A 13,968-nucleotide genomic window follows, 5' to 3' on the forward strand; every position below is an offset into this window, starting at 1 on the left:
CCGAGGTCCAGCAGGGCCTTATGGACTTTGTAGTGTTTATACACAGCCCTGCTGGATACCTTGGGGACCACCAGGAGTCGCTGTGGGAGGACTTGTGGGATCTGTTGTGCCCTATGACCCGGGAGTACGTCACAGTCACGTGACGGGAAGGAATGGCGTGCTCCCGGGGTGAAGTAAAAGACTGATTGCCCTGACCCGGAAGGAATAGGGAACTGTGGACTGCTGGGACAGGAACACCTCCGGGTCAGGGGCTATAAAAGGACGGTGCCTCAGTCCAGACACTGAGCTGTGCTGGGTGGGAGAGGAGCAAAGTGTCTGGGCGAGGAGGAGAGGTTATTGTGCGTGTTTAAAGAGATTTGTGAGGAGTGTGGTAGGTGCTTGGTGCACTGTGGAAAATAAAAGATTCTTGGACTATTACCTGGTCTCCGGAGTTGTACCTGAGGGTTCGAGGGTGCACTACTGCCCCCTACTGCCACAATATATATATATATATATTGTGAAGGAATAACGTAACACAAAGTGAACTTTTGGGGTTTCCACCCTTGTTTACTAGAACTTAAACAGAATACCGTCTCCACAATACAAAGTAAATGGTCACAGCGGACAATATTACAGAAAAATAGGGGAACATTTACACAGAGGGACAGGAAATTGAATCAGGGATGCTGGGAGAACTCAGATGCAGGTTGGGATACTGACGTCATCATCTTGGGACTGGAGGGACAACAGGAACCCGGAAGTATGGCTTCTTTTTGTTTACCCCGGGCTCTCTTATGGCAGCGCTTTCTCATTCTGGCTGATGAGATAAGAAGAGAAAGGTTAGTGCGCCGCCTCTGTCCCTCGGCATGGGCTGTCGCGATGTGGTCCGAGTCCTTAAACTGCTCCTCATGCACTCGTGCGTGACGTGACCCCCCCCTCTAGCCCAGACCCACCAGGTCGGGCGGCCCGAAACGAGAGGTTGTGAGCCTGTGAGAGTGCATCCGCGTTGGCCTGAAGGTTACCCTGGCGATAGGCGACAGTGAACTTGTACGGCTACAGGTCCAAAAACCACCTGTAACCCGAGGATTCGATTCCCTATGAAGAGTCCTCCACTGGAGGGCGGCATGGTCCATCACCAGGGTAAATTCCCGACCCAGCAGGTAGTACCGCAGGTGAGTTACTGCCCACTTGATCGCCAGGGCTTCCCGTTCCACCGCCGTGTACCTCGTCTCCCGGTCTAACAGTTTCCGGCTCAGGTACATCACGGGGTGTTCGACACCGTCGATACTTTGGCTCAACACGGCACCGAGGCCTGTGTCCGAAGCATCGGTCTGGAGGAGAAAAGGAAGTGAAAAGTTAGGTGTTCTCAAAATAGGTGCCGAAGTGAGGGCCTGTTTTAAGTCACTGAATGCTTGTTCCGCAGCTTCATTCCACACCACATGAAAATGGGCCCTTTTCTTTGTCAAACAAATCAAGGGTGCTGCCCGCTCAGAGAAGCGAGGTACAAACCGGCGGTAATAACTCGCTAACCCCAAGAAAGCCTGCACCTGTTTCTTGAGTATCGGATGGGGCCATTCTAAAATGACTTTTATTTTTGAGCACTGTGGCTTCACCATCCCCCCTCCTACCAGGTCGCCCAAATATTTGGCCTCGGTCAACCCAAAGAAGCACTTCCGGGGGTTGATCCGTAGGCCGGCTTTCGCTAGCGTCAGGAGAACGGAATAAACCTGTAATACATGTTCCTCCCAGGTGCCGGAAAAAATGACGACGTCATCAAGGTAGGCGGCACAATAGGACTGGTGGGGCCTTAGCACTCTATCTACCAGACACTGGACGGTTGTTGGTGCCCCGTGCAGCCCGAATGGGAGAACCTTGTATTGCCAGTGTCCACTAGGGGTACTGAAAGCGTTTTTTTCTTTAGCGGATGCCGTTAAGGGAATTTGCCAGTACCCTTTGGTCATGTCAAGTGTAGTCAAATACCGGGCTGTTCCCAATTTCTCGAGTAGCTCGTCAACTCGGGGCATGGGATAGGTGTCAAAGTTGGAGACCCGATTAAGACGTCTGAAGTCATTGCAAAATCTCCAGGAGCCATCCGGTTTGGACACGAGGACAATGGGACTGGACCACAGGCTGTGACTCTCTACGCTAATGTCCATGTCCAGCATCCTTTGAATCTCCAGCTCTACCTCAGTCCTTTTTGCCTCCGGGAGGCGATAAGGTCTTTCCCGAATAACTACTCCCAGATCTGTCACAATATTGTGCTGAATCAGCGCAGTCCGACCTGGTGCTTCGCTGACCACTTCCGGGACGGACAGGATTGCTTGCTCGAGCTCCTGTCGTTGGAGGGGCGTCAAATTGTTGCCGAGGTTAAGGGATATATTTTTGGAGAAAAGGGAGAGGGTGGACTCAGAAGGAGGTTGCTCCTCCCTAGATTTCCACAACTTTAACAAGTTTACATGATCCACCCTCTCAGTCGGTCGACGATTTGGTTGGCTAACCAAACAGTCAACGAGTCCTTTTCTTTCTTTAACCTCGTACGGGCCCTGCCAATGGGCTAGCAGTTTTGAGTGGGAGGTGGGCACGAGCACCAGCACACAATCCCCCGGTTGAAATTCTCGAAGGGAGGAGTTCCTATTATAATTCTGGGCTTGCGCTGCTTGAACCCGAGACATGTGGTCCTTTAGTATAGGCCTGATTTTATTTAACCGTTCGCACAATTGCGCGATATATTCCAACAAGTTTATGCTGGGAAGTGCCTCCCCCTCCCAACCTTCTTTTAGTAAATCCAAAATGCCCCAGGGCTGGCATCCATATAAAAGTTCAAATGGGGAAAACCCTGAGGAGGCTTGAGGCACCTCTCGATATGCAAAAAGCACTAAAGGCAGGAGCTGGTCCCAATTCCTTCCGTCCGTGTTGACTACCTTACGGAGCATCTGTTTAAGGGTTTGGTTAAACCTTTCTACCAACCCGTCCATCTGAGGGTGATAAACAGACGTTTTGAGATGCTTAATATGGAGTAACTTGGCCACCTCCCTGAACGTATCCGAAGTAAAGGGCATACCTTGATCCGTAAGGATTTCTTTAGGTATGCCCACTCGAGAAAATAATCCTACCAATTCTCGTGCGATATTTTTGGTATTAGCAGCTCTCAGGGGAACTGCCTCGGGATACCGGGTTGCATAATCCACCATGACAAATATATATTTATGGCCTCTGGCCGAAGGCTCTAGGGGTCCAATGAGATCGACTCCGATCCTCTCAAAAGGGACGTCAATAAGGGGAATCGGGATTAGAGGAGCTCGGTCCCTCCTAGGAATCTGACGTAACTGACAGACTGGGCAAGACTGACAGAAACGGCGGAAAATCTGAGTTTAATCCTTTCCAATGTTTTTTCGGCCCCGAGGTGGGCGCCTAAGAGGTGGGCATGTGCTAGTTCACAGACCTCTCGCCGGTAGGTTCGTGGCACTAACAACAATTTCCGTACCTCGCCTTCGTTTTCCACAACTTGGTATAACAAGTCATTTTCTAAGACAAAGTAGGACCCTGGAGGTGTGGAATCTAATGACGCTAGGTCGTCAGCGGATACAACGGCAACTTCAGTGAATCGTCATTCCACTGTTCTCTTTTGAAAGATGCCAGCGTAGAGCCAAATTGAAAGTCTAGGCCGGCTAAATCACCAGGGGTTAGACCTGGAGCAGTGTCCTCCCGAGGAGTAACTCCACCCTGTTGTGTTTCCGGCACGGGGTCCGTCCCTGAAAGGCGTCCCCCTGGGCCGTCCATGTCAGTTGCCGTTGAGCACGGCGTTGGAGCAGTTTGGAGAGCCCCCTGACCATCCATAAGTAGACCCAGTTTGTGAACGGGAGTGGTGACAGCTTTACTGAAGTTAATTTTAGACCAATCTTGTCCTAATATAACTGGATAGGGAGGTTTTGGCAACACTGCGACTAAAAGTTGTTTCGGAGTCCCTTTCCACGTTATATAGCACCTTGCAGACCTGTATGATCTATTATCTCCATGCACACATTTTATATTTGTTTTCTTAGCGAGCCACTGTTGCGGTAAAACATAACGGTGAGCAAAAATGGTGATATTGCTCACGGAATCAAACAAAGCCAACACCGAGTGCCCATTCACCAAGACCATTCCCGTATGTACCAGTGCCAGAGGGTTTGGCGGCGCACAGTACCTCTCTCCTCTCGAGTAGCTGCAGTCCATCGGTTCCGCGTTAAGGGGGCAGATGGGAAGAATGTGTCCCACCTCACCACCCTTGAAACAGCGCGGTGGGGTGAGCACCCGATCTTTCATTTTTGCTGGCGGCTCCGGAGTGGTAGCACGATGGGGAACCTCCTGTGTGGCAATCCGTCCCTGTCGGGCCATGCGCGCAGGCCTCTCAGACGCCCCCATTTGGTTAACCGCCAGCTGTCGCTCCAAGACCTCCAGGAGGCCGTTCATATCCCGGTAGGAATGCCTCTGGACCTGCTGGGCGAGATAGTCTGGCATGGTATATACTAACGCCTCACAGGCCACCTGTTCAACCACCTGGCGGGCTTGATTAACATCTGGCCATAGCCATCGTCCGAGTTTGCCCCAGAACTCGAATGCCTGGGCCCTAGCTGAAAGTTCCGGGTTGAACCGCCAATGTCGCCAAAACCTTGCCTGCTGGCCGGAGGTAATAGCATACCTTTTATACAACTCGGCTCTCAGGAGGTCGTATTGGGCGGCTTCCTCCTCAGGGAGTTCATGATAGGCCCGCTGCGCCGGTCTCTTCAGGTAGGGTGCCAAGATGGATGCCCATTCCGCTCTTGGCCACTGATTTCTGGCTGCGGTCCTCTCAAAGACGGTCAGGTATGCTTCCAGGTCATCGGTTTCTGTAAGGGGAACAATTTGAGGAGGTGGAGGTCTAGCGTTTTCGGGTCTTGCAGCCTCTGCCGCTGGCAACCGTCTCTTTGTTCGATCGAGCTCTCTCTGTGTGGTGACTTGATCCATCTTGACGGCCTGGAGTTCGTTTGCCAAGGTATTTAGTACCACGTTCAGGTCTTGGCCTTCTGTTATCTTCAGGCTTTATCCTGCCGACTACGCCAATCTGTGAAGAAATAACGTAACACAAAGTGAACTTTTGGGGTTTCCACCCTGGTTTACTTGAACTTAAACAGAGTACCGTCTACACAATACAAAGTAAATGGTCACACCGGACAATATTACAGAAAAATAGGGGAACATTTATACAGAGGGACAGGAAATTGAATCAGGGATGCTGGGAGAACTCAGATGCAGGTTGGGATACCGACGTCATCATCTTGGGACTGGATGGATGACAGGAACCCGGAAGTATGGCTTCTTTTTGTTTACCCCGGGCTCTCTTATGGCAGCGCGTTCTCATTCTGGCTGATGACATAAGAAGAGAAAGGTTAGTGCGCCGCCTCTGTCCCTCAGCATGAGTTGTACCGATGTAGTCCGAGTCCTTAAACTGCTCCCCATGCACTTGTGCGTGACAATATATATATCTCCTAAATATATGTAAATAAAGTATATCGAAAAAAGTACATCAGTTATATGCACATGATTTGTCTGTGCAATGTGTCTATTTCTAATCATACATCCACAACATGTCAAGAAGTTGCAAATTTACCTCACTCTTTGAAACATCTTTCTTCATCACTGTGTCCATGGCATATCCTTCTCATATTGAGAGCAAAGGCATGGCTACCAGAGAGTCCATTTTTAACAGTCTTTACCACAACCCTGGGCCAAATAACTTACTGCCCAGGGACTGTCCTCATACCACTGCAGCTAGGTTGTTTTTAAGAGCCATGCTATGTATAAAGAATTGTTGCAACAAGAAAACTATGCCCTTTGTGCTGAACATACGGCACTAGGATTATCCTCTGGAGTTACTGAATCTTTCCAGCGATGTCAGAGTGTAGTGCTTTAGACAAAATCTAACCCTTTCTGAAGAATTTCAGTTTATAGTTATAAATACAAGGAACTGGAAGACAGCTATTACATGAACACAATCTACTTCCTATGTGGGAAAAAAGCCAAACAAAATCAATTTAACCTTGCTTGTAGATACCAGACTACAAGGTACATCTTATGCACAGTACCTGCAATACAGATACTTCCTGCCCCAAGGGGTTGGTGCATATGGTTTATATGTTTAAGGTCATTATTGTCACATGTACAAAGTACAAAGAAATTCTTACTTGCATGTGCTAATCAACATGCAATTTGTCACAACACTAGGTTTCCACATTTCAACAGCCCTACAGCGTTTGCCTACAAAATACTGAAAAAGGAATCCTTGGAAGTCTTTCATGAATGATTTCATGATCAGTGTGGACAATGTCCCATTTGGGCCATGAAACTCTGAAAGTGGGATGTACTATACTGTATATGTCTGAGTTCCTCTCTCACTTTTACTGTAAGTATCACTGCAATTCCAGTGCATTCTTGTTTGTCAGAGAATATAAATATTGTTGCATGTTGGTTGGACATGCAAATAACATTTTTGGAATACTCTATATACTACTATGTATAAATGATATTATGGGTTTTACTACTACTAATATTAGTCAACCTTAATCCCCTCTTTTCACCTTCAACCACTACCCAGTCTGTTGTTATTGCAGCTGTAATTGGCAACAAACCAGGCTATACCCACTGCAGGACCTGATTTATGGGGGAGCAACACAATGTCACCCCTACAACTCCTGGGAGTAATTTTGGCAGTTGGGGTCAAAAGGTCAGGCCTTCTCTTTATATCATTAGCCAATTTTTGTCTTTATGGCTTGTATGCATGTGGTGTTAAAGGATAATATTCCCATGTTGCTAGTTGGCCATATCTTTAGTTAGTTTCAGTTTCTTCTATATTGGTCGATTTTTATACTGTTTAACAATTTTATGTTTGGTATTATACATTAAACCTACAGCAATTGTTAATGCAAAATTAAAGGGTATTTTAATTAATTTATTAGTGTATATTGAAAAAAGTACATGTGCTTAAATGTTTACAATGTTGACTTGGTTTTTTACTTTTATGTCAGCATTTCATGCTTTTAAATCTGTGCAAGATGCCCGAGCCGTTCCTCCAAAAAACAGTATTACGTATATCTTAATAAATTGAATTGATTTGAAATTATCCACATAGTTCAATTAGTTTGTCTTTTGTAGGCAATACCATTCAAGAAAATGTGCACTCAAAAATATTAAGTCTAAAAGCACATGTCTGATTTTGATAAGAACAAGACCAAACCTTGTATCTAGACAGTGGCACAAATTTCAATTTAATTTTCGTATAAAATGGACATTTTAGATTACAAGCTCAGATAGCTGAAATTCATAGAAATCCTAGACAAAATAAGCATAAACTGTATTCATTTCTTAAAATCTTAAAATCACAGTTATAATCTATACAAAGTGAGAAATAGAAAGGTGTGTCAGCATTTGCTCAGCTGATTGAAAGATGATAAGCTGAGTGCAGTTACTTTATTTATTTTATTTTATTTGTCTACACGTCAGGGTGAAGAATATTTTTGAACATCTGTATGTGACGCTACACACAAGATGATATGACTCTGCCAATCTCCACTGACATAACAATAAGAAGAAGGTAAAATGTTTCAAAACAATCAGTAAATCTATCTTTATTGTATAAAGTGTCTTTCACTGACCGTATCATCACAAGATGATTTACAAAACACACAAGAGCAAAATAATGACCAATTACAATAGCAACAATGACTGAAAATGAGATCATGAAATTCTGAAGATCAGATGAAAATATCAAAAACAATGAGTTAAATCCATACATTAGTAATAAGCATTCCATCCATCCATCCATCCATCCATTATCCAACCCGCTATATCCTAACTACAGGGTCACAGGGGTCTGCTGGAGCCAATCCCAACCAACACAGGGCGAAAGGCAGGAAACAAACCCCAGGCAGAGCGCCAAACCACCGCAGATAATAATAATAATAATAATAATCCACTAAGGTCTACCATCTTGCTGATCCTTATGATCCTTAGAGCGATGCCAGAGGGAGCTTTATGCACTTGATTGGGCCATCCATGATGGTAAGTTCAAAGGGTAAGGGTCAGACTAAAGGTATCTCAGGCAGAGATATTCAAATTTAAATTTAAAATGGTTATAACAAGAAATGGAATTCATACTGGCTCAGTCATCACCGAGAATGAAAAAGACAGCATTCGTGAGTAGATTCTCATGTTAGAAAGTGAGCTACAATCCCCTTTGGCTACTTGTGGTGAAACTGCAATGACTACTCCATGGAGAGGTGGGTCAGACCATGAGACTCCAGTTGCTATCGCTATTCCGGAGGTTCCCAAATCCATGACCACCAAAGCAGGTAAGATCCACCAGTGCATAAAACAGACAAACGATATTAACAACCTTATCATGCGTACATGTTATACAGTTAAAGAATTAGAAATAGACATAAGACATCACAGACACAAAATTATGCATAGCCTTTATACAGAAATACCTGACCATACAAATCACAGAAGAAAGAATCGTAGACCTCTAGAGAAACTATCCTTACACATAACCTCATCCCACAAACAAGACTTGAAACAAATAAAACTGAAATTCGCTACTAACTTAAACAAAATGAAAGTCCCATGCAACACACAGGCAGATAACATATTCAGCAATGCAGACTCTAGAACAGTGGACTGTACGACAACTGATATGTTACCAAAGAACCCACTAAGACACTGTCCCTTGAAGATTATATACTACTAGACATACTGACAGAGGAAATTTTGTGAACACATACTATACACAGGAACAGTCCACATTCTATATCTCCTTATATCAAAGCCCCTTGGCACAAACAAACTGTCACTAACAACAAAACTCATTAACAAAAATACATTTCCACAATACACAGATACACTTAAAAAACAGCAGCAGATCTACATACACTAATAAATGTGTCTGCAGTCACCACCATCACCCACATTGGAATGAAAACAGAAAATAAACAAAACAACATCCCACTAACCCAGTAAACCTGCCTGATAACACCAACTAGAAATACAGACAAAGAACATTAGCTGTGACTTAGTGACTTAACTCAGTACAAGAAGAACAATGCATCAGGAAAACTGCAAAGAAACCACAATAATAATAATAATAATAATAATAATAATAATAATAAGAAGAAGAAGATGAAGAAATGAGTTTATTTTTAAACTCATGTTTTTAGATTCAGGTTTGTAGGGATCACTAACTCTATCCTGACCATAAGGCTGCAGAACAAGTTGTGTATAGGAAGCTAGACCATCACAGGCTATGCTCATACAAACTCATAGTTACTCACACTAGACCAAATAGTAGCCAAATGGGATGCATTAGAGCTACGGATTTTCACTTTTTTTTTTTGATAATGCTCCTGAAGATTGTAAGAACATGCAAACACCATACAGACAATGTCGAGCCAGAATGTAGCACTCTGAAAGTGTTAAACAGCAGTGCTATTAAATACAGTTCTCCATGATAAACCTCTGCTATATGAGGATGTGTGTGCTGTGGAGCATGTGTTTTTGTATGTATTGATGATTTCATGGTTATATTTGATTTGCTGTGACTTTTATCCGCATGTTTACTTAAAAAATGATAACAGAAAAATTAATTAAATACAGGGAACGCATTTATAATGCATAAGACAAGATCTGAACATTTTAATCAATGAAGCCTAATGGAAAAAGTGAGATATAGAAAGCTGAGGGCTGAGGCCATTAAAACCAAGGAATGTTTGCCAAGAGCTGCACCAGTGTGCTTTTGTGATAATAAAAAGGCTGCAGTCAGGATATCTCATTTATCAATTATTTTATTGCATGTTAAGCAGTAATGACAGGCAGTGTGCAAAATACACTCTGGTGGCGTCCCATTAATGCTCCAGTGATGTCTGAACATTGAAATTTTGCTCTAATACTATAAAATATATAATAAATTAGCTATGTAAATGCTATCAGTTAGGTTACACGTCTTAAGTGAACAAATCACAACATGCAAGGATATGCAATCTGCTATGTCTTGCCACCTTGTAGTTCTGAGCAATATTGTGCAGAACAGCCACTTGCTGTGAGACATATGTATTTAGACAACATGTAAGCTAAAATGGACATTTCATCTTGCAAGTTAAAGTAAGTGTGCACTGTGAACTAGTTCACCATTAATTTATAGACCATAGTAACAGCTCTAGTTAGTTAAGAGCACAGAAGGCAGAAGTACCTCATTTTGTGGGTAAAGCAGTATTGCCCTGCCACATGAAGACTGTCGGTGTCACAGTATAAGTAATTTCCATAACTTTTTGCTATCCACTGCCACACATTTCATCATTACTTGAACCACTGCAAACTGAAATGGTTATGTAGGGCTCCTCTTTCTCAAAGCCTCCAAAGGCACCTCCCTTCCCTGCTAGACACGTAAGCTACCAGTCAAGAATCTGGACCCCTTTCATGCTGTGAAATGCTCTCAAACAGCATCCAGCCCACTCCGTTTGCAAAAAGCTTTATTCCACTTGCTACAATACTTTCTCACACTCAGTAATGTTTGATTTATAGCAGGGATCCCAAAGTGTGCAGGATGCCCCTCCCCAACCCACCTGTGTTATGTATCTTGATAATGGGTATTTTTATCAGTTCGTAGAATTGTTCTCATGGTCATACTGAAATCAATGGGAAACCAAAGCTCTCAAGCCAGTTTCGGAGTCATGATCCTCAAAATAATAAGTTCAGTCAAATTAACAAGTGCACTATGGTTCGACAAGAAAAGAAAAGCAAAATGAAGCCCGAAGTTGTAGTTTAATGGCTCTAGAGAGCAGTCATGCTTGAGGTTTGCAGCTCCATATCACAGATGGCTCATCTCCTAAATGTGAAATGCCTCCTTCCAGGAGCATCTTCCTTTTGTAGCTCTTGGACGGGAAGGGAAGAGGTCAATTGCACTCAGTTGGTGTCTTCTCAGAGCTGTGGGTGGAAAAAGAGACAGAAAAGACAGGTTTTGGGGGTGGTAGTGCTTACTTCTGACGAGTCCAGATGGTGACCCTGCACATGTGTGACTATATGTATATATATATATATATATATATATATATATATATATATATATATATATATTGTATATATAGTCACTCATGTATATATAGACAATATGTACTTAGTGTCTAAATTATTAGGTCTGCCAGTTTGATAATTCAAACAGACTGGTCCCCTACACAGCCCAATCATTTGGCTTCAACTCAAACCATACAGCCCACAAACATAGTCAAGACTTTCAGTTACTGTTCAGCCAAACATCAGAATGGACAAGACATATCATCTAAATAACTTAAGGTATGAGTGTTTCCAGCAGATGTGGTGGCTCCCGTGTTTTAAAAACAGGTTTTTCACCCACTACCATCTCCAGAGTCTGCAGTAAATGATACGCTAAACAAAAAAAAAAAATCCAATAAGCATAAGTTCTGTGGGTAAAACCATCTTCTGATTGAGATAGATAAAAGGAGAATGATCAGACTTTTTCTAAATAACATAAAGGTCATAAAATACTCAAAAGATAGCTCTGTACAACAGCAACAGCACCTCAAAATGCCAAATAAAGGACACCTCATAATACAAAATGCCTTGCACCTTGAACTGGATGAACTACAGCAGTAGAACACCATGCAGGGTTGGTCTCCTGTCATCTATGAACAAGATCAGGCTACTGGGGGCACATGATTACCAAAATTGGATAGTTGAAAATTTGAAAAATGCAGCATAGTTTGAGAACTCTTTATTTTAGCTGCAACGTGCAGATGGTAGGGTCAGAATTTGGCTTAAGCAGTATGAATCCATGAATCCTCCCTTATGACAAAGGTACAGGCTGGTGATGGATGTGTAATGATGTGGGAAATGTTCTTGTTGACACACATTAGCCGTCCTAATACCACCCTTTTCCAAATGGATAATGCAAAACGTCTCAAAGAATACATCATATTAGTCTGGTTTTATAAACATGACAATGGCTCAAGTTTACTCCAGTGGCCCCTATAGCCCCAGATCTTAATCCAGTAGGTTCACATGATTAATGTGTATTTGTAACATTTGCAGGAACTACGTGAATGTATGCAGTCAGTCATGACCAATATCCTTTAAAAATGTCTCTCAACACCTTGTTTAATGCATGCCTTGAACATCAGTTCTGGAGTCACCCATCTACTATATAAGCATACTACACCTAATAAAGAGACCATTCAATGTAGCAAAGTGATTAATACTACCGAATCGCTACTCTAGTAACCTAGATTAAATTGCCAGCCTCATCCATAACTGTGTGCATCTTATAAATTCTCCCTATGCTAGCATTGACTGTCTCTGAGTACTATAATTAAATCCGAAAGATATGCATATTAGGTTCACTGCTATCCTTAAATTGGTCCAATGCAAGTGAGTGTGGCTGAGTGTGTCCTATAATAAACTGATTTCCCATTCCAGGGTTAGTTTTTTTCTTTTTGCCTGATGCTACTAAATTTTTAAATGAATGATGTGTGAGGGTGTGAACATGAATGTGTGCTGTTATAAACAGGTATCTCATCAAGAGATTGTATCTATTTTGAAGCTCTTTCTGCTGAGATATCAATTTGCTTCCACAATACTTAGCAATAGAAGAAAATGACTCAAAAAATGGACTGATTGACAGATAACAGTAAGTTCTAAATAGAATTAAACATATAACTTTTGGTAATGCTTTAAGAACTTCAATTTAAAGTTAATCTTCTGAACAGTAATTTAATGACATAAGGCTAATGTTACTAAACATGTACTTATGCATTTTTGCATATATTACCCCCACTACTACAAGAATCACCATATTAATAATCACCATGCTAACTATTTACACTAATGTGTATTTGGAGAGGCAGTCCTGCAAATTAAAGGCCATTGAAACAATTTCCAGTTTCACTGAAGGTTCCTGCACACTGGAAATGGGCTTATCCAGCAACTATCAATTATTTTGATTGCTTTGCTTCATTTCATTGTCTGATTTATTATTTGTCATTAAAGCTAAGAGTTGCAGGTTGCAGCCTCATGCAGAGAGCCAATAAAGACTTTGGAGGTGGGGATAGTGTATCAAAAAGTAAATTATCATCCCCAGTGGCAAACTTATCTTATCCACCAACTGGGAGAACTTTCAAAGTAATATTCTTTTTTTCTAGCAGGGAATCACCTCAGGCCATCAGCCTCTGTTTTCATTAATCAGGACATGGCTATCCACCTTATCTCCTAGCAAGGTTGAGCAAACTGGCTGCCCATGTGAATTCTGGGTAATGGGCTTCTTGCCTGCTGTGCCTCCAATGAATAAGAAGAGAGGTCCACCTGCCTGAAAAGGCCCCCACTGACCTGCTTAATCTGCAAACCTGGCTAGCTGAGCACTGAACGACCCCTTTTGTCCATTCCCCCCCCATTAATCTGGCACCTGAGTTTTGAGGCTGGTCAGCTGCTTTGTAATGGAGAAATAAAAAAAGAAACCATCTCTCTTTCTTGTGCCTGAAATTAACAGCTTGATGGAACTGTTTCAGTCTTTGCCTCTGGCTGTGTTAATGTTTAGGCTTACTAAGGATTTGTCTGAAATAGAATTTAACCAACTTTTGACGTCTCATCTTGGCATTCTGAATGGTTGTACTTTTTATCATTATTACTGAGTGGGATTCATGGATAATGGTCAGTAAAGTAGGAAAATATGGTAATACATGGAGCACCTACTCATATACAATAAGCTTGAGGTTACCACAGAACCATTCAAGTTTTGCTGCACTGAGATGTCATGGCTGGAGACACAGAAGCCTCTTCTGGATTCCCATCTTTACTATTTCAGGTATTTTTTATTGTTACATTCTGAAAGATATTCATCCACACATTTTTTAACCCAATCAGTCCAACTGAATGTCACAGGAAATTGCTGCCTATTGTGGCAATAGTTGACAC

The 13,968-nt window shown here is 42.6% G+C and overlaps 1 protein-coding gene across 8 annotated transcripts in view; it reads right to left on the reverse strand.

Moving 5' to 3' along the window:
• LOC120530863 overlaps nt 1–13,968 on the reverse strand; it is a 92,241-nt gene that overhangs the window by 6,681 nt on the left and 71,592 nt on the right. For 6 of the 8 annotated variants that reach the window (XR_005634030.1, XR_005634024.1, XR_005634029.1 and 3 more), the window contains one exon: nt 9,816–10,971. Coding sequence is in view for 1 of the 8 variants with exons in the window: in XM_039755564.1 (XP_039611498.1) it covers nt 4,166–4,965 (800 nt within the window). In the remaining 7 variants the exon portion in view is untranslated. Of the gene's footprint in view, nt 1–4,165; nt 5,063–9,815; nt 10,972–13,968 lie in introns of those variants that run through there. The other 2 variants (XR_005634026.1, XM_039755564.1) reach the window with 2 other exon arrangements.

The sequence above is a fragment of the Polypterus senegalus genome, chromosome 6, assembly GCF_016835505.1.
Source record: "Polypterus senegalus isolate Bchr_013 chromosome 6, ASM1683550v1, whole genome shotgun sequence".
NCBI classification, from domain to species: domain Eukaryota; kingdom Metazoa; phylum Chordata; class Cladistia; order Polypteriformes; family Polypteridae; genus Polypterus; species Polypterus senegalus.